General features: G+C 46.9%; 1 protein-coding gene across 2 annotated transcripts; it reads right to left on the reverse strand.

Annotated features, from left to right (window-relative positions):
* Nucleotides 1–3,080: 3,080 nt before the first annotated feature.
* LOC125642942 (uncharacterized) lies at nucleotides 3,081–20,089 on the reverse strand. 2 transcript variants are annotated; one of them, XR_007358535.2, is made up of 6 exons: nucleotides 19,759–20,089; nucleotides 13,419–14,564; nucleotides 10,747–10,806; nucleotides 9,170–9,373; nucleotides 5,846–8,230; nucleotides 3,081–3,179 (listed from the first exon to the last, which is right to left on the reverse strand). XR_007358535.2 is itself a non-coding variant. In XM_048864906.2 (5 exons), the coding sequence occupies exons 2-5, from the start codon at nucleotides 14,557–14,559 to the stop codon at nucleotides 8,082–8,084; spliced, it is 1,554 nt and encodes a 517-aa protein (XP_048720863.1). In that variant the 5' UTR covers nucleotides 14,560–14,564; nucleotides 19,759–20,089; the 3' UTR covers nucleotides 5,130–8,081. The 2 variants fall into 2 exon arrangements, 1 of the variants encoding a protein (XP_048720863.1); XM_048864906.2 differs by lacking the exon at nucleotides 3,081–3,179 and having other exon boundaries at nucleotides 5,130–8,230.
* Between the last annotated feature and the right edge of the window lie 1,640 nt (nucleotides 20,090–21,729).

A 21,729-nucleotide genomic window follows, 5' to 3' on the forward strand; every position in this document is an offset into this window, starting at 1 on the left:
TTTCTGTGGGGACACACACACTCGAATATATAAAACCGATTTCTAAAAAACCAACTTCTATAAATTCGACCTTATTCCGTAGTGTAGACATACCCCTACTTGGCTACAGAGCTGAGTATCTTTCACTGTGAAGCGTTTCCAATTGTGGATTAATCCTAGGAATGGGTTGTGTGAGTGCTGTGCAGGAACTGAGAAGGACAAACACAGTCACTTCCGGCTTGGTACCAACACTTTCAGAGTTGTCGAAAAATAGAAAACTTCTCGTTGGATTTAGGGCCTGACATTACTCACAAGAGGAGGCCTAATGACTTCAGTTGTGCTGCTCATGTGAGCAAGGGCTTTAGGATTTCTAAGGAGGAGAGAAAAATGTTTCAGGCGAAGATATTGAGTCTCTGCTTTTCAGGATTCAGTGCAGCAATTATAGAGTTAATCATGGCAGAATGTATTCTCATGGGTTAAACTGGAGTCTGAGTGAGTGGTGTGTTTGTTGGCTAGGCAGCGACTGCCCCAATGGTGGTATATTGTTGCAATTAATATTCCAGCTTTCATCGGTGTTTAATTACTCTGGAGGCAGAGCTATGCCAAGGAAAATTGTCTGGAAGCTGGTAACAGCAACTGGCTGCTTTGAACATCTGGGGATCTTCTTTCCTTGTTAAATAAAAGTTTAGCATCTGTTAAGGAAATCTCAGTGTGTATTCTGATTCTTCAACACACAGCATCAGGCTGAGACGTGCAGAGGAAGGGCCAGCTCATAGCATTGCTTAGGATCAGAATGCTAGTGGTATCTTTGTTCATGCCAAATTGTCCAGTGCTGACTCTTCAGACTCCCCCATCATTTAAATACTCCCTCTCCCAGAACTTCACCCCAAGGTGTTTACACTTAATGCCCCCAAGAGGCACTTGATGGTTGTGATGTATAGAACTTGCACAGTCTCTAACACATTAATGCTCTTTTATACTTAACAGATAAAGCACAAGAGAGTACAGGTGCTCTGTATGAGCACAACCAACATCCTGAATGCAGTGCTCTCACTAGCTCATCCTTACCTTGCAAGTTCTTGGGGGGGGCCATCTGTGTCCAGGAAGGAAGGTAGGGCCCCCTGCCTCATGCAGGCTCCTTCCTACATGTTGGGTTGCTTCTCCCTCCTGGCATCTCCTTCCCCAGCTTGGCTTCTTTCCTGTCCACTGCTTTCTGTGCACCTTATTTAAGCCCCTGGTTGGTCACCTGGCTTTCTGTTTCGTGTTCATTAACTTTCCATTGCTCCAAACCTGCACCAGCGCCCCTCCCAGCAGAAAGGTAGGATACAGTTACGCTCTTTAGCATAACTATTGTGGCCTTTAAAGTTAAGAGCCTTCCCATTGTCCTCTGTCTGGGAAAGGCATGCTTTCAGACTGGTGAGACTTGGTGAATACACATAGAGAGATATTCATGATATAGCAGTTTTCATGAGAGCAAAGTAAAAATAATCCTGAAATGCCAGGGTAGTAAAACTGCTCTGCCAGTGTGTTCCCCAGCTCCACAGTCAAACCTGTAGCAGATTTCACACTCAGATTGTAGGTTAAAGTGGAACACTTCCCTCATGCATGGGGCTTTGTTATCTCTAGGATTACTGCACACAGCCAATACAATATAGCCACGCAGTATAATCTTCTGATTGACAGAACGCATGGGTATGACCAGGCCCAAATTTATCCCTGGTGTCACTTCCCATAAGTCAGTGGAATAACACCATAGATGCATTTGGCTTCTGCAGGTGTCTCTGAATTTTGCACCAGTAGTCAAATCCTGGTCTCCTCCTTAGGGAGCTCTTTGAGAGTATGAGAGCAACACAGGCCCAGGCCCAGGCCCTGGAATTTGTTACCCATCTGAGAGGTTATTTGTTGTGTACTGTGGCGCTGGTGCAAATGTCCCTATTTTAAAATATTGATTCCTTCTTTCCAAGGGGCTGAGCCCATAAGTGGCATGTGTCCTCATCACCCAGTGAGATCAGTGGGAGCAGAAGGTGTGAAGAGCAGTACAGGTCTCCCACCGTTGGTGGAGGCTCAGATGGGCTGGGGGCATTCCAACCAGACTATCCATGTTGTGTGGGTGGGAATCCACAGTAAGTGACTGTGGAGTACCTGACCCCTTTGGAGTACACAGGTGTCACTTCAGAACACATGTGATTCGTGGCTGGAGGGCTGAGCTCCACAGGCAAAAGGGAATGCCACTCCAAACTAGAGACAAGCGATGGGTGGTGACCGCTGCATGGGCTCTGGGCCAGTAAACTGTCCGGGGACTGAGAGAAAGAAATGGGTTGTGCAGGGAGTTTTTGGAGTGACTAGCGAGAGAGAGACCAAAAACTGAGAGGGACCCCTGTGGACAATGCAGCCTGGAACCAGTGGGACAGCAGGGACCACCCATCAGGACCCCATCATTCATAGCTCACCCCAAACACCAGCTTCAATGTGCCAGAGGTAGGACTCACTGGAGGAGGGTTGAGTTAACACAGGACAGGGAATCTGTGTCTATGTCTGTGAGGGGGCTATATGCTGTACCAGGGGCAAAGGAGATCTGTGTTACCCCTGCTAGAGATCCTTCCCTGGCTTGACTCCTGGCATTGCTTGAGCTAGATATTGTTCAGTATAGTACTTGTTCCAGGGATTTACCTTGGTCTGTCCCCAGGCAGGAGGACTGGTGTTTTGGGAGAGAGAGGCATGTGGTTGGAGGCCTGGGACCCCTTCCCTAATCCCGGGATGCTCCACTCCTGGCAAAGGCATTTTGTTCTTTATAGAATCTGACCTGTAACCACTTGGCTTAAGTTGTGTGAAGTATATTCTAACACCTGTTCCTTTCTCTCATTGGTGGAAGTACTAATGACACCATGATTTGTTTGTATGTAACTTTTTCCTAAAGCTTGCTGTTTGCTCAGCAGCCTTCAGTGACTTGTAGCTAACAACTGTCCTTTTAATTGTCATTGAGCTGGTCACCACCCCCAGGTACCTGTACCTCTGACCCCTTTGTGGCCTTCGTAACGGCACCGCAGTCAAATTTCAGGTTTCTAGCCATCACCTTCCTCATGATGGAATCTCACAATCCTCTTCCTCCAGACTGGGTCCTTAGGCTGCCGACTCCTGTGATTCACTGTCATGATCTCAGCGGGGCCAGCTTCTGCTCAGCACCTGCCATCCTGTTCTGTCTGGGGCAATGACAGGGTTAACCAGTGATGACCAGCCAGGCTTCGTAAAGCAAAGTACTTTTTATTCAGAACAAAATAATTACAGAGAAAACATACATGAATGCCTGGCTTACCAAGTGGACACCCATCTTTCACATGGAGATCTGGCAGGTTTCAGAGTACTTCAGGTCCTTTGCAGGGCCTGTCCCTCTTGGTCACAATCTCACCTCTGTTCTTTGATTGAGGGTGAGTAAACTCTCTCCCTGTGTCACAGTGGCTACTTTATATGGTTTACAGTTCTTTTTCTGACAGGCCACTTGACACAGGTCAAACCATTCTATGCTATTTCTCCAGGGGACAAAACTTCCCCACACTTGTTACCTGCTGTGTTTAGCATTAGTGATTTGCATACATTACCTCCCCCCTCACCACACACCCACCAGTGATTTTAGCTCCTACAGGAAAACATCTTGTAGCTCACTCATTGAGCTACGAGTCCAGTCACTAGACAGCCCATAACGATATGTGCATCATTATAACACTTAGAAAGTTGATACAATAATATTTGAATATTCCAAAGCATAACATGTGTCCCACACACTTCTTCACTAACACTATTTTAGTTACAGTGTAATCCTTCCTCTCTAAAAGGTGTTAACAAAGAGATGGGGAAAAAACCAACACAAAGAAGTAGACCTATCAAGACTTGCTAAATTTTGCTGCTGAATCACTTTGGTTTTTGGGGTATCCCACTCCCATCCTTCCATAAGGATAAGGCCTTTGTCTGCAACCATACTGTAAGACCTAAAGCCTAAGGCCTTCCTCTGCAGACAGATTAAAAGAGCAGCCGATCAGCAGGCATTAGCTGAGAAGCAGGAAGTCACATCCTTTCCATTTCCATTTAAATTACATTAAAACAAAGTTATATCAGGCTGTTAAGAAGGTGCCCACAATCACCAGATAAAGAAACAGATCTTAAGATGGCTAAAGAAAACGTAGTTTAATAAAAAGGAGTACTACTGGCACCTTAGAGACTAACCAATTTATTTGAGCATAAGCTTTTGTGAGCTACAGCTCATTTCATCGGATGCCTGTTTAATAGCATCCTGTCTGACAAGAAATCATAGAATCATAGAATATCAGGGTTGGAAGGGACCCCAGAAGGTCATCTAGTCCAACCCCCTGCTCGAAGCAGGACCAATTCCCAGTTAAATCATCCCAGCCAGGGCTTTGTCAAGCCTGACCTTAAAAACCTCTAAGGAAGGAGATTCTACCACCTCCCTAGGTAACGCATTCCAGTGTTTCACCACCCTCTTAGTGAAAAAGTTTTTCCTAATATCCAATCTAAACCTCCCCCACTGCAACTTGAGACCATTACTCCTCGTTCTGTCATCTGCTACCATTGAGAACAGTCTAGAGCCATCCTCTTTGGAACCCCCTTTCAGGTAGTTGAAAGCAGCTATCAAATCCCCCCTCATTCTTCTCTTCTGCAGGCTAAACAATCCCAGCTCCCTCAGCCTCTCCTCATAAGTCATGTGTTCCAGACCCCTAATCATTTTTGTTGCCCTTCGCTGGACTCTCTCCAATTTATCCACATCCTTCTTGAAGTGTGGGGCCCAAAACTGGACACAGTACTCCAGATGAGGCCTCACCAATGTCGAATAGAGGGGGACGATCACGTCCCTCGATCTGCTCGCTATGCCCCTACTTATACATCCCAAAATGCCATTGGCCTTCTTGGCAACAAGGGCACACTGCTGACTCATATCCAGCTTCTCGTCCACTGTCACCCCTAGGTCCTTTTCCGCAGAACTGCTGCCTAGCCATTCGGTCCCTAGTCTGTAGCTGTGCATTGGGTTCTTCCATCCTAAGTGCAGGACCCTGCACTTATCCTTATTGAACCTCATCAGATTTCTTTTGGCCCAATCCTCCAATTTGTCTAGGTCCTTCTGTATCCTATCCCTCCCCTCCAGCGTATCTACCACTCCTCCCAGTTTAGTATCATCCGCAAATTTGCTGAGAGTGCAATCCACACCATCCTCCAGATCATTTATGAAGATATTGAACAAAACCGGCCCCAGGACCGACCCTTGGGGCACTCCACTTGATACCGGCTGCCAACTAGACATGGAGCCATTGATCACTACCCGTTGAGCCCGACAATCTAGCCAGCTTTCTACCCACCTTATAGTGCATTCATCCAGCCCATACTTCCTTAACTTGCTGACAAGAATACTGTGGGAGACCGTGTCAAAAGCTTTACTAAAGTCAAGAAACAATACATCCACTGCTTTCCCTTCATCCACAGAACCAGTAATCTCATCATAAAAGGCGATTAGATTAGTCAGGCATGACCTTCCCTTGGTGAATCCATGCTGGTGCCCTAAATCACTTATCAATAGTTGTGGTTGTGAATAATTGATATAATTACAGGTTTCTAAGGTATCACAAGTACTCCTTGTTCTTTTTGCTAATATAATTAAGTAAATCAGGAGTGGCTCAAGGATATTTTGCAAGTAGAAAAAGAGAGTAAATTTGTAGAATAAATTGTTAACTGGAAATTATTTGCCGAGATCTTTGTTTGGTAGAATTTAGCATTTGGAATAAGTGATTGCTTGCAACATATCTTAACCCCTTACAATTAATAATCTCTCCCAACTCGTATTTAGCTGTGGGACTCTGATTACCTTTTCCAGGCCTGAAGAAGAGCTCTGTGAAGCTTGAAAACTTGTCTCTTTCACCAACAGAAGCTTGCCTTGTCTGTCTCATATTCTGGGAGCAACATGATTACAGCAATACTGCAAAAGCTGAATATAGTAAGAAGAAATAAATATACTGAAAGCTTTGGTGTTTCCTTTCTTCTCCATTGAGAGTTACAGAGGAAATAGAGCAGAACTGTCACTGTAATGCAGATGACTGAGAGTTTGTTTAGGTGAAGTGGGCACTGATGCAGTTATTATTAATCAGCAACTCAGTCTGAGTTTTAGCTTTATTTTTATGTTAAGTGCAGTAACTGTGTGTGCCCATGGTCATAGCTGTTCAAAGCCATCTCAGATTTAAAGGGACATTGTCAAGTTGTTTTAAAACATTCAGATTTCTGACAGAGCACCCTTTAAATAGCATGGACAGGACGTTTTTCAAAAATTCCTTTTTACAGTGTTTTCAACTCCTGTGATACTTGGTAGATATTTTTACATCCTCCCTTCCCCTCTGCCCCAGGTCTTGAAGTTGGGACATTATGTGAGAATCTTAGCTTTCATTAAAAGGTAAGTGTCTGGGTTTGCAAATGTGAACTCTAAAGGCAAATAAGACTCTGAAGTTGTTTTTTAAATGCTCATGATTTTTTGGGCCTGACTCACGATGTTTGAACACTTAGGATTGGCAATGCTTCTTTCATATTTTGTTTTATAAGGCTTTTCCTGCTCCCTTCTAATCCTTAACAAGGATCTCTTGGGCATACCTGGCAGCAATACCAACAACCATGTGCACCCTCTGACCTCCACACTTCCCCTGTCCCTTCCTCACTACACATGCCTCCCATTTCAGCTGTGCTGATGCTGTTACCAATAAACAACCACTTGTGGGGTCTGGTGATGAGCATAGCCATGAGCTCCACCATCACCAGGCCCGGGGAACGCTGCCTATGAGTTCCCCTCCCTAATGAATGCATGAAAGTTCTGTCAAAATGGAATTGCTACATACATTTCCTCTAATCTCTTTCATTAATACGAATTTTTCGTACACAACTTTCAGATAGAAAAGTGGTTTTCAAGTTGATCCTGCCCCTTTTAATATGGGTTGTGGGAGGCAATCCATGCAGAGGTGTCTGCAGACATTCTGAAGGCACAGATGGCATGTGTTACCTATGAGACTCTTGCCACTTCAGAATTTCAGCTTGACTTAGAAATCACAGAAGCATTGGTTGATCAGCCGTCAATGGGACTCTAGTCTGAAGATAAGAAAGAGGGAAGACTAGCTCTCATATTCCCTCACTTCACACAAGTCCTATAAAAGGATGTAGTAGACCAGATCAAAACTGTGCTTCCAGGGAAGTGGTACCTATTACAGTTACAGCTCTGGGCTTAGTTAGAGCTTCTGGGTCTGTGGATCAGCATTTGGAAGTCAATAGTTATTTGGCTGTGGCACAAGATAGGCAGGGACTGGGGAGTTTTCAGAGACTTCAGGATTAGCAAGTGAACAAGACTTAATGAAGAGTCTATATTTTCACATTGCTGAGTGAGCCTTCTGCTTATACCATGTACGTCAGCGCCCAGAGCTGTCAAACCTTCTAATGTCTGTCATAAACCTTTATTTATATTGTGCTACTTCCTACAGCTCCATCTCCTGGGCCAAAAAATAATCCAAGGGCAAATGAAAATGTAGTTTGGAAAAGAAAAAAAACCCTAGTTTTGCATTGGAAAGTGGTACTTTAGTGACTGCACACCCTATGCCACTGCACCCTCCTTCTGCACTCCATCTCTGCAGCAGGATTCCAGCAGGCTCAGTGCTTTATATTATTGTGATGCTATTTGTGGAGGATAGTCCATCAATGGCTATTAGCAAGATGGTCAGGGATGCAACCGCATACTCTGAGTGTCCCTAGACCTCTGACTGCCAGAAGCTGGGAGTAGATAACAGGGGATGGATCACTCGATTGCCTGTTCCGTTCATTTGCTCTGAAGCACCTGGCACTGGCCGCTGTTGGAAGAATGACCAAGAATGTTGGAAGACAGGGCACCGGGCTAGATGGACCATTGGTTTGACCCAGCATGGCTGCTCTTATGTACCAAGCAAGGAGTGAAAACTCAGCATTGGCCATCAGGCCACCTTATTTGCCAATCTGGAACAACACTCAGCAGCACACTACTTTGTATCTTCAGCTAAACTCTCGTCCTTCAGGCTGTTTCCATGAAGAGGCCTGGACTAAGTTGTTTCCTGGTCCAAGCTGAGGAGCAGGTAGCAGGTCTCCAGGTGGTCAGGGCCCATTCGATGTTCAAAATGAGGCTGCAGATCCTCAGGGGTGAACTGGGCCTGACCTGTGATTTCATCATACAGAGAAGGTCCAACCCCACCTGCAAGCAAGTGTCAGACAGGTGAGTTCAGATGACCCCATGTGGATATATTCAGAGTTGGGCAATGTGGTATGGAACCTTGCTTCTCACCTCACTTGTTCAAACCCAGCCCAGCTGACTAGGGACTGAAGGCTGACACTGCCCAGTGGTCATTCTGTAGTATTTCTAGATCTCACTCGACTTTCTGGTAGATAGATGTCTACAGCACAAAACTGCTGCTGCACCTTGCACTTAGCATGGCAGGGACAGCTGCTGCCACATCAGGGTGATAGGAAGGTATTAGCCAGGCTACAGTCTAGTCTCCGCTTTGCCCCAATGCACTGTGCAGTTTGGGGTGTGTCACATGACTTTTTGGCTTCAGTTTCCCCAGCTGTGAAATGGAGATAAGGGTGATTAGCTATCTGAGAGCCAATCAGGAAGTTCACTGGTTTCAAGTGTGTACAGTGATTGCGCTGGGGATGGACTGTGCTAAGTGTTACTGCACCCTCTCTGGCAGACTCAGCAGAAAGAATGGGCCATAGTGACTGCACTTCACTCCCTCAAGATGTGTCTCAGAGCCCCCCAGAAGGTACCAACAGTAGCATTAGGGAGGTGGGTGGAGTCCCACCCCCCACTCCTACTTCCCACCTGGGGCCTCAGGCTAACGTTGAGCTTTTGAACCTAGGTTGTCCCTAGGCCCGTGCTCTGTGTGGAATGATGCAAAGGATTCCAGGACAAGACATGTGAAGGAGAGAGGTTGTGGGTGGTTGAATTCTATCAAAGCATGGAAAAAGCTGAGGACCCTTTTTCACAGCTCAGCTTGTCTCCTGTAAAGCAGAAGCCCAGGAATCAGATGAGCCTAGCCTCCTTGTCCGTTCCCTGCAAGCCTGCAGTTAGTATGGAAAGGCAAGAAGATTAGTAGTCCCTAGTGCATTTACTGGCTTCCCAGTGTTTCCTCACCTTTGCATGTCTCCCGCAAAGTCTTCAGGGTGGAGGAGAGAACAGCGGGCCCTTGGTGATCCACCTGTTCCTCCTGGAATGCCTCATTGTCAGCTGGCACCTTGATCGCACAGCGAGCATTGCTCACCACCTCCTCCAGGCTGGTTTCCTCAACCTCCTCGAAATCATCAGGGTAATCAGTCAGCTCTGCTTCATCCTTCCACTCTGCAGCGGGAGGGGCAGGGGAGCCCCAAGAGCATTAGTATGGTCTCAGGCTGCTCTTGGTGCTGCTCTCAGGATAGAGCCATATGACATGCTCCTCTGCACCAAACTCCGCCCCCCCCATGATACACAACTCAACCTGCTGTACTACACACACGCTGCACCCACCTCAGTACCCAGCTCCACGCTCCCCCCAACACACTCACTTTCCCTGGCATGTCACACGTATCACCTGCCTCTACACAGCAACTCCTCATCATACACAACCTTGTGCCCCCACACAACACACACCTCCTCACACACACACACACATCACACCTCACTATCCTTCACACCCTGGCCCACCGCCATGCCCTGTCTCCACACCACATTACACAGACCTTCGGCCCTTGTACAGGGGATGGCCTCAGTGCGGCTTGGGGGAGCCCTGTGCATGTCTCATGCCAGGACTGCAAACCTCCCCAACAGAGCCAGAGAGGTGTGGGATGAGGCCTCCCTGCTACCCTACTTGAGACACACCCTGAGAGGATAGGACTAACTGGTTCCCCCAGAAGGCTTGTGTTTGCCAGTGACCTATGCCAGTAATTCTCAACCGGGGCTAGAGCCCCCTGGGGGGTTGCGAGCAGGTTTCAGGGGGTCCCCCAAGCATGGCCAGCATTAGTCTCACTAGGCCCAGGGCAGAAAGCCAAAGCCCCACTGTGCAGGACTGCAGCCCAGGGCCTCCAGCCCCACAATCCAGGGCTGAAGCCAAAGCCTGAGCTTTGCGTTGCCCCCTGTGATGTGGGACCCCGGGCAATTGCCCTGCTTCCAAACCCCTAATGCCACCCTGGCTTTCATATGCAGAAAACCAGTTGTTGCAGTACAGCTGAGCCGTGGAGTTTTTATAGCATGTGTGTGTGTGGGGCAGGGACTCAGAAAGAAGAAGGTTGAGGACCCCTTACCTATGCAACTTGTGTCAGAACACTGAGATTTTCAGTGCAGGAAGCAACTTTGTAACAAGATGAAAGAATTTCCAGTTTGGGCTGGGTTTGATTAATCAGCCAGGGGGCTGGGTGTTCTCTGAATGTTGTCTGACTTGCACAAGGGGATTGCAAAGCGGAGCTTGGACTCTCATGACACTGGGGCTCTTCCCTGACATTCCCAGGCATGCTCCAGAACCATCTTCCTGGATGTATTTTGTCTTTTCCACATCTGTTCCCAGCGTAAACCCAGCTGTACAACAACGCACTGTGTGCAAAAACGAATGATGGGCACATGGTTGGCGTGGGGGTTATATTGTATCTGACCAAGATCATGCATGCCTTTGTGAAAGTCCTGATCTGGGCTTTCATTGCCCTGGGTTTCAGGGATTGTGCCAACAGGACATGTGAAGGTACCTTGTAAATCTGTGCTCAGAGGGCTGGAGGGTAATAGTCTGTCAGGAGAGCTGCACTGGTCTGCAACAAAGGAAGGAAGACACATGTCAGACAGAGCAGGGGCTTAATGCAGTGGGTTTTCTATGACAACACTGATGTCAACCAGAGATGGTCCTGAGATGCAGAATTCAAATTTGGGTATAGGTCCAGATTTCAGCTCCCTCAAAATTCCAGGTGTCCAGCTCTGGGGCTCTGGTTCAGACCAGTCTCTAGTTTAAATCCTGCTTAAGTCTCCAGTAAAAACATCCACTTGGTTGATCTTATCCTAGATCTGATTCTACCTCATCCCAAAGCCACCAGCCATTTTTGCATGGCTAGCTCTCCCTAATGCCTGTCTGCAATAGAAGAGGCGGCAGCAGGCCAGGCCTGAGGTCCACTGGCAGAGAGTGCTGCGGGGAGGGGCAGGACTAGATTAAGAGGGGTTACTGTAGGTCAGGTTGGGGAGTAGAGTCAAAGTTGTATGCATGGGTCTGTCTAGTTCTAACTGATGGAAAAGTGTGCCTGGTACAAAGCTCTTTATAGCCCTAGACAGCAAACCTCTAGAATATTATGAAGTTGGTTGGGTGTCTTCACCCCCATCCTGAAATCATGTGCCTCTGAACAGGAGTATGGATGTACATGGTAGTAACCACTTGCAGGGTTAGGCCTTATACAGCCCATAATGAGCTGTGGCTACTTACTGCTTATATACCCAACTTAGGGAAACATTTGGGTTACATATTTATTTTTATGTAAATAGGGCTCAGTTTGTGCCTATGATGCACGTCCCTGCTCTGTGGGCAATACAGAGCTGCCCCTGCCAAGGAAAATGCCGAGAGGCCTGGCACTGCCTCCCAGAGCTAGGTGCACAGAGGCCCCATGTCCCTTAGGAACTCCACAGACTCCCCTTGCATGGCTGGCCACTGTGGCCAGTGTCACGGGCTGGCACATAGGGCAGACAGAGCCACATGGTGCTATATGCCTGTGTAAGAACAATCTGACTTGTCCTTATTTTCATACAAAATTTCAGGGGAAATGCTCATCCTTTTTTTTTTTTTAAGCTCAGACAGTGCAAAAAAAAATTGCCCATGCCCTTGTCTGGGGCACTTTTCTATGCTCCTAGAACTTAGAGGTGGAGTTATTTAGCAGTGCCTGGTAACTTTGCAATACATTATATTGTATGGTTCATGGTTTCACAGTGCGCTGCCAGCACCTCCCTGAGAGGTCCTTCTAGCCAACTGCTGGCTCCTCCACAGTGTTGTTAGCTGAAATGTCTGGTGGTTCCAAGGTTAAAAGGGCAAGGACTGAAGTATTTCTCTGTGCCCTCTACATAGCACAGCCGTCACCTCGGATTCAGGTCATGGCAGGAGGGAATCCGGGAATCACATGTCTCAAGCCAGTCCTTCAGTTTTGTGTAATGTTCAGACTGAATTAAAGCCAAAGCGGTTGCCTGGATATTTTATTGCAGAGGAAATCCAGGACAGCAGAGGCATATGCAGGATTGTTTCATTAGCCCAACAGAGCAAGAACCTGCAGAACCTAAGAGTCAACCACACTTTGAACCTGTCGATACTCTTACGGCTGGCCTGGCGGTCTTATTGCTGCCCTAGCAGCTTAAGGATGTGGCTCTTGGTGACAGAGATCCTGGTATGAAGCCCTGGTGGCAGAAGAAAAAATACTATGAAAGTTGTGACACCTCTAATTTTAGCAGAGACATACTAGAGGTAAGACTTTTGCTCAGACTGCAAGAGGTGCATGGTTCAGATTGCACACAAGACCTGAAGGTCGATATGAAAGCCTTGTGCTTCTCATCCCGAAGATATGCAGATCATACATGGATGTACATGCAGTTGTATGTGTCTGCATCAAGCCTGCATTTCGTATTTGGGTTCTGAATTTGAAAACACTTGAAATTATAGTTTTCCCTTGTAATTTTGACAAAATTAATATTGAGGCCAGGTCTGAGCATTTTCAGTGTGGATATGAAATTCAATATGATGTGGGAAGGCAGCTGTTTGCTGCTTTCATATGGGGTATGTCTGTAGCTGTATAGTTAAGGACAAATTTCCAGCCACCTTCAAAGGGGCCTCTAACTTTTGCCTGGAAAGTGTGCAGTTAGGCTCACAATTACTTGCCCTGCATGCACAGATGCCTATTTGCATGTAGAAATGTGAGGTTTATGCAAACAAATGCGCACGTGTAATTTTTCAGAAACAAAATTGGAGGCACTTCTTAATATGAAGCCCATAATCTCCTGAGATGCTACATCTGTATATGTAAGTGATAGTTGTCAGGATTTAGGAACCAGCCTTTATACTGTGGCTGTTTGATTTTCTTATAAATAATAATGAAAACCTCCCATTCTGCACAGGCAAAAAAGTCAAGAACCAGGGCTGGGGGCCTAGCAGGGCTGCTCCCTTTCCTCTCTCCCCACCAAATAAAAACAAACCAGCAAAATCTCACACTTTCCTCTTTTCCATTTCTTGGATTTCAGCCTGGTCTCCGGAGCCTTTCCTCCCCTCCTACACCCAGTGTTCCCTGGTGGCTCTCTGATGTCACTTACTGTTTAAACCCATTATTTTACAGTATTTAGAAGCATAGGATAGACTAGTTGAGTAAACTCTCCCCAACAGTGGCCAGTACCCAGCTCTTACTTATCTCTCTTGGCACCTCCTTGATCAGAGGTGGAATGGGTATGTCGTCTTCTAAGTTCTCCTCAATGGAAGACACACTTTCATGCTCAAAGTCTTCAGAGTAATCTGAGCTGCTGTCTAGAGTGCTGAAGAGCTCCTCTGGCTCAAAAAGCTCTGGACTGTGGGTGCTGACATACGGTGGAGCTGACTTTGGCCTTAAGGCTCCCCTCCCTTGGTGAGCCAACAGTGTCTTACTTTGAGATGTGGGTGGGAGGGGATCTGTGTTGTCCTCCTCATGGAGCTTGGCCAGATGTTGCTGCTTGAAGAGCTGGGATTCTTGGTGAAGAAGGAAAAGCTTGAGGTGTTGCTGGACATAAGGGATGTTAAGGATGCTGCTGGCACTGGGTCTCTTTTCTGGGCACTTCTCCAGTATGGTTTGGATCAAGCCATGCAGGGGCTCAGAATAGCACTCTGGCACAGCAGCATACTCATCTTTCACAATCTTGTAAAACAAGCTGACCAGATTTATTCCATCAAAGGGTGGTTTTAAGGCACACATTTCAAAGAGAACACATCCCAGTGCCCAGATGTCCGACTTGGAGCTGTACGGCACATCCTCGCAGAGCTCTGGGCTCAAGTAATAGGGTGTGCCTACAAAAGTGCTTGCCATGTCCAGGGTGCTGTTCATGACCTTCGAAATGCCAAAGTCCCCCAGTTTCACCATCCCTTTCTTAGTGAGAAACACATTGGATGTTTTGATATCTCGGTGCAGGATCTTCATGGAGTGGATGTACTGAACAGCCATAGCTAGCTGCACAAACCATTCCATGATTGTGTTCTCGGGAAAGTACCCCTCCTTCCTCATCTTAATGTGGTCATCCAGGGAGCCACCATCACAGTAATCCTGGATGATGAACATATGTTCCTCCTCAAAGAAGTGCTCATGGCAGGTTACAATGTGGGGGTGCTTGAGTTTGCCCAGGATGGTCACCTCCTGAAGCACTGCCTCTTTGGTTCTCATTTTCTTTGATGGATCTGTCTTGATTTTTTTCACGGCAAACAGTTTCTTTGTCTCTGTGTTCCTCATCAGGAAGACCTCAGCACTTGATCCCCTGCCTATGGTTAGTATTTGCTCATACTTCTCCATTGTCTCAACCAGCATTCAAGCTAGAAGGAGAAGCAAAACCTCAGGTTACCATGTTGGAAATGTCAACCAAGTTCACATGCTTTCTGTTTCACCACTGAGGGAGGTTACCCTCAATTTTATGCTAATTGTGTGGTTGTGTTGGTAACAGTATTTGGAGCCTTTCACCTCTACATCACTGGTTTGAATCTGCACCAGGCCAGGAGGGATTGAATGATGTGGCTCTCTGACAGCAGTTGGTTAGTGGGCCTGTGTGAAGGGATTTGCTGGGCTCAGTCCAGTGGCTAGGAGCTACATCACAGAAACCACTATGACACTAATCCCCGTTGTTGGCAATTTTAGCTGAAAGGCCAAGGATTGAATGGGCCATGCTTCACCAACAGAGGTGGCCTCTCCAGGGCAGGGTTGAGGCTTATTGGTGGGGGTTGGTGTTCAGGAAGCTTGCACTGATGCTGGTCTGCAGTGTGACTGTGATGCCAGCAGACCAGGTGCCAGCTCATGCCAACACCCCTGTGTCTCAATGGAACATTGACAAATACCTGGTGGGACCAGGCTGGATCACCGATGAGTTAGAGTGGTTAAAATAGATATTAGGATTATAAATGTGTTTAGTCTTTTTCTGAAGGCTTGTGAGTTGCTGCATGCATTAATCTCACTTATAACATCTGCATCCTGTTTTGTAAGGTAATATTAGAGTGGTTGTATTGTAAGCCTCTGTGACTATGTAAATCACCAGACAGGAGAGATGCATTAACTAGTGTAAAGTGCTAATCTGCAACAGTAGGTGCTACATCCTGCCCAATGGGAAAGGTCCATCGACACCAGATGGATGCCAGATGGTCTATTGTGGGGCATTAAAGGGGACAAAAAACTCTGTTGTCCTACTCTCCCCCACCATGAAGATGAGTTATGCAAGTGAATTCTTCCATCAGCTGAGTTTGCAGTTCAGAGCACATGGCAGGAAGGGGATAAAATCCCAGACAGAAGAAACTGATTGTCTCTATGCTCTTGGCCTCTGGGGGGCAAGGTTTGCTAGGCATAAGCAAAAGATCCTCAGTGTTTAGCCTGGGTTAGCCCAAAAGGACATATAGAGCTCACTTATTATAGAAGCTTCTATTACTTTTTGAAACAAGATTGTAACTCTTTTGTGTATATATGTTTATCTGCTTTAACCTTGTAAATAACTCTTATTTCCTTTTCCTACTTTATAAATCTGTATATAGTTTATTATAGGATAGGCTACAAGCTAAGTTCTCTCTAAGCTGTGTGGCCTTGCAGCGGCTATCAAGGGGAGGAGAGGCACCTCACCCCCACCCCCTGCCCCGGAGCTGCTACGGCGAGAGAGGGTTGGGTGGAGTCCTCTCTCCCTGCTGCAGCCCCGGGGCAGCCTGCACCCCAAACCCTTCATCCCCAGCCCCACCCCAGAGCCCCACCTGCAGCTAGAGCCCTCACCTCTCTGCACTCCAATCTTCTGCCCCAGCCCTGAGCCCCCTCCCATACCCCAAACCCCTCATCTCTGGCCCCATCCCAGAGCCCGCACCCCAAGCCAGAGCCGTCACCCCCCTGCACCACAAACCTCTATCCCAGCCCTGAGCCCCCTCCCACACTCCGAACCCCTCAGCCCCACCCCTGCCACACATCACTTCCATATTGGTGCACATAACAAACTTCTTTGCGCACATGAATGTAAAAAATTAGTGGGAACACTGGTCACAAGTGTCTTTGGTGTGAGATCTAAGGTACAATTGACCGGAGGTAAATGACTGGTCCTTTTGGACTGGAAGGAACCTGAATACTGCTGAGATCCTTGGTATAAAGGGCCATCCATCACAATAGCTCTCAACTGTTCCAGACTACTGTACCCTTTTCAGGAGTCTGATTTGTCTTGCGTACCTTCAAGTTTCACCTCACTTAAAATCTACTTGCTTACAAAATCAGACAAAAAAAATACCAAAGTCTCAGCACACTAGTACTGAAAAATTGCTGACTTTCCCCTTTTTACCATATAATTATAAAATCAATCGATTGGAATATAAATATTGTACTTACATTTTAATGTGAACTATATAAAACAGCATAAACAAGTCACTGCCTGTATGAAATTTTAGTTTGTATTGACTTCGCTAGTGCTTTTTATGTAGCCTGTTGTAAAACTAGGAAAATCTCTAGATGCGTTGATGTACCCCCTGGCAGACCTCTGCGGACCCCCAGGAGCAGGCATACCCCTAGTTGAGAACCACTGAAGTGTCACAAAGGCAGGCTCACTTGGGTGGCGAGACAGATTGGAGAACCCAAGGGGAATGTCTGTGACTCCATGTTTAGGCTGTTCTAGTACCTGTGGAGTTTACACTTGATTATTGGTTGGTGAAGTCTAAGTTCTTAACAGGCCGCCCTGAGGTTGGTGCTCACACTCTTGAGTCTTTGAAGGCTGCGTTACAGTGACCAGTGAGTGAATGGAACTCAAATCCCCTGATTTGAAGTTGTTTGCTTTAACCACAAGTCCATCCTTCCTCCCTAAGAAGTAATGAGCTGCTGGCTGGGAAAGGCATATTTACAAGGATTGTGAAACAACCAAGAACAAATGCTGTATAGTGCCAAACTATACTTGGCAATCGTCAGCTATGAAACTGGAAAGCATCTGGACAAAAGAGTAGACAGTGGGGAAATGCATGCCTGGCAGAACTGAGACACCTTCTGCCTCCCAGATTCCTGGGAACTCTTGAGGCTAACATGTGAGGGTCTGGCAGAGTTGTGCCTGCAGCATGTGTAGACAGACCCAGACTAGCTCAGGAACCAACATCAGTGAAGTTGCATTAGTGTGCGCTCAACAGACCCGTCGAGGACCCCCAGTGCTTACTCAGTTCTTACTCAGAACTTACTGAAGTTCATACTGCTACGGCTTCACTGTTATCAATGTCTGGCCTAGCTAGACCAATGCTAGCTCAGGTACATCTACATGTGCTGCACTCCCACATCTGATTGCAGCGTAGACAGACCCGGACACCCAATATCACCTCAAAGGGGACGCTCCACAGTACACAAGAGCTTGTTGGAAGTGTGGTTGAGCTCTGAAAGGTGTTTGTAGAAAAATGGCCCCTCCTTACTCCACAGTCTGCTACCCATGTGTGTATCAGGTTCAGAGCTGCTGGTTTTACTTAGCCAACTCCGTTTTCACTCCTGCCTATCCCATGGAAGAACAACCTGGATTCTGTTTCTCCTGGTGCAGCATCATGACAGTTACAATTACAGGGCCAATCAGTGAAACCTTTGCAAACCCAGGTAAGACAATGGGGTTGCACAGGTGTCACTGAGGGTAGAGTTTGGCCTCTAGGACCTTTATTATTGCTAGTGCTGTGTGAGAAGGAAAGAGCCTAGTCTGAGACTCAAGTACCAGGAATTGATGGGGCTGGCAGTTAGAAAGAAAACCATCTTTTGATGTGTAACCTGAGTGCTTTGCAGATGGAGGCAGGGGAAGATAAAGAGGAGGCCTCTGTGGTGTCATTTCTACAAAGTCAGAGCAGAGCTGTATTTTCCATTCTCTCCTGTGCCAGGCTAATGAATGGCTTGCCAGGCTGAAGAACGCAGGCCTCCTGCCATAGCGCAGGCAATGGCAATGTAAGCTTGCCTGGTGACCGCAGGAATGCACCCAAGCTCTGCTCTGCAGAGACCCCGGATAGAGTGAGAGGTGTGTTCTGTCTCCACAGCCCATCTAGTCCTTGGCTCTGCTGAGGCTGCCGTGAAGGGAGGGGGCCAAGTACTGCCCACTGTGCGGGACACCACTGACCCCTTTCCTATCACACATTCATGTGTTTCAGCCACTCCGAACACTGGTTGGACTTGAACTGGTGCCCTGGGCAAAAGGTATCAACCTAATGCTCAGACTCCTGAGTCATCCACTCCCCTATCAGTAGCTCAGGAGCTTGTCACCCACCCGCTACCAGCGGGGCCCCTCCCACACAAGGTGATTAGCACAAGCAGTGGGGACTGAAGAGGGAGCAGAGGCGGAAGAAGGGAGGAAGGAAGATGTTGAGAGGAGCCTGGAAAACTCCTGGGAAGGTCCCAGGGGACAGTGAGAGCAGAGGACACACTTTCATGTGGGTTCTTCTGAAATCTTCTCCAATCTCTTTAAACAACTGTAAAACCAGTGCTGTAGCTATGTTCCTCCCTACAGCAGTGCCCCTGAAACAGAACTTTGTTTGTTCTTGGCTTTTCTAACTTCCCATAGTTCCATTTTCTTTTAAGCTGTCAGGTTTCGCCATCAAAGAAACTCACAACAAAAGCAAAGCACAGCAAAGCTACACTAGGCAAATATAGGAACATAGGACCTGCCGGGTCATTGAGTCCAGTCCCCTGATATCACAGGAAACCCCTATCCTGTTCATAAACTTATCTACAGAGTATAAATGAAAAGCACCATTTACAAAACATATCACTGAACGGCTGCTATCACAATAAATGCTATGTAAATGCATCCGAATGCAATACAAAAAATGTTCATTCCCATTATCTCGATTCAAAAGGGTTTATACCTTATCTCTTTCATCTTTCCTGTGCTGCTCATACATACATACACATACCCACTGTAATCATCAGTCTGTGTTACCCATAGTTTGCTGAGAGTTTCTTTCCTGATCCTTTTATTTCCTTTTCAATATCTGCCATTTTGGTGCAGCTTTTGCCATGGTCCCCCCAAATATTCATAAAAGGGGCAGTGCAGAAACAAAGTGAGCTAAATCTAACACTCTCTGGGTCAGGTGCATTCATGCATTCCCTTCTCTCCTGCCGCTCTCCTCATCCCCCTCTTCCCCTGAAGCCTTCCCCCTCTGGGGGGACGGATCCATGTAGACCCACCTCCCCCAACTATAAACTGTGCTCCAATGACTTTACACACCATTTCCCCTTAAAACAGTGACTTTTACTAAATCTACCATGATTGCTCTGTGCTCTTGGATAAAAAATGCTGTGACAAAATGCATCCCTATTTCTGAATGTTAACAAACCCGCCTCAGTTTATCTGTCCCTTGTTGTTTATTTTGCCCCCTAGGAGTTCTCTAGGTTGTTGACAGGTTTACATGCACCTGCTGATGCAATGACTGAAATAGACAGCAACCACAGCTCGGCCCTGCACTTTGCTTTTCCTGATCTTTGAAACGGTGCTTTCCTTGTTGGCCAGCCCAGCACAGATCAGAGCCCCCCGAGTTCTGAAAAGCAGCCTACCAGTCTGTGGCTCTGTAGCTGTGCGGAGAGATCACTGTCTCACGCGGACGGATTTGCCCAGGAGTATGCAGATTTCCTATTTGCAGGGAGAAGGCTGGTGGGTCTCCAAAGTAGCCCAGGTAAATCTTCTGACGGTTCCCCAGCCAGGAAGTTTGGAGCTGGCGTGTGTTTGTCCTCAGGCTTCCCCACCTGGCTGGGGCCTGGTGCAGCAGTGCACTGCCAGACTTGCTTTGGACGTCTCCATGGCAACCCAGCTTACCCCAGCTGCTGTGCCTGCCTGAAGAGCAACGATGCCGACTTCTGATCAGGCTTCACGGGACACGGAAAGCTCCTGGGGGGCCTTGCAGTCCTTCCCCCCAGGTTGAGACAGTCACCAAGGCTAGGCCAGTCTGAACGGGGAACGAAGTTACAGAGTCCTTCAGGGCCCAATCCTCGCTTCAGTTGCACTGATGTAAACCAGACTAACACCAGGGTAAAGCCAGGGTAACTGAGAGGAGAATCAGACTATTTCCTTTACATTTCCCTAGGAAAAAGTACTACATGCAGTAACGGTACATTATCTAGCTGTGCTTTCACACAGTGCCTGTCACTATGGTACCTGGGCCCGCTACAGTGTACAATAGTAACAGAGGAATCCTTGTGGCACCTTAGAGACTAACAAATTTATTTGGGCATAAGCTTCCATGGGCTACCAAGGCTACCACTCTGAAATAGTAACAGAGCAGCATGTGAGGCTATTACTATATCATTACTCCCAATTAATAATAGTTTGCCAAGGGCATGCCAGGCTAGGGAACCACATGCCCTCGAATGACAAATCATGGCTCTACTTTATAAGGACCATTGCAAACAGTACAACGTATAGCCGAGTTTGCAGAGTACTGCGGGATGTCTCTTCTGTAAGGGTGCCCATGGTGCTGCTAACCAGACCTGTGGTGCTGGAACATGGAAGGGGAAATGTACATGGTCACATTTGCCTTTGCAAGCCCCTTGGATTCATAGAATCATAGAATCATAGACTATCAGGGTTGGAAGGGACCTCAGGAGGTCATCTAGACCAACCCCATGCTCAAAGCAGGACCAATCCCCAAATAAATCATCCCAGCCAGGGCTTTGTCAAGCCTGACCTTAAAAATATCAAAAAAAAAAAAAAGGATTTCTGTATGCTGTCCCTTCAGATGTCCTGCATCACCATTAGAGCTGGATGGAAATAGCACTTCTATTCTGCAGAAATGGGATGGATCATTTGATGATTCCCTGTTCTGTTCATTCCCTCTGGGGCACCTGGCATTGGCCACTGTTAGAAGACAGGATACTGGGCAAGATGGACCTTTGATCTGACCCAGTATGGCGGTTCTTATGTTCCAAGACTTCCAAATTTGTTTTTGTTACAAATTGGAACTAAGAGACGAACACTTTGGAATTTCTCACAGAATGAATATTCCAAAAAATGTTGATTCAGACTTATCAAAATGTTTGGTTTTGATAACCACAGAATCATAGCAATGTAGGGCTGGAAGGGATCCCAAGAAGGCATCTGTCCAGCCCCCAGCGCTGAGGCAGGAGCAAGTAAACCTAGCCCATCCCTGGCAGGTGTTTGTCCCATCTGTTCTGAAAAATCTTTTATTTTCATGTCAAAACATTTTATCAAATATGAACTACATGATCTGTTATATTCAATGCAATATATAAATATATAATATTGAAATTAATATATTAATAGAAAAGTCTGTGATGGGGGCTAGCTGTATGTGATTTATGAAGCACTGGGAAGACTCCAGGCTTAATTAAGGTCAATTAACCAGTTTCTGTTGGGTATTACTGACACTTGGATGGCAGATGGTGGGCCAGTGAGGCAGTTGGCTCCATAAATGGGGCGATGTATATTTGGGAGAACCAGGAAACATAGATGCTGGCTTCCTCTGGGCCCAGAAGGGTGTTTAACACCCCCATCCTCGTCCTGCCTCTTCC

The sequence above is a fragment of the Caretta caretta genome, chromosome 9 (assembly GCF_965140235.1).
Source record: "Caretta caretta isolate rCarCar2 chromosome 9, rCarCar1.hap1, whole genome shotgun sequence".
NCBI classification, from domain to species: domain Eukaryota; kingdom Metazoa; phylum Chordata; order Testudines; family Cheloniidae; genus Caretta; species Caretta caretta.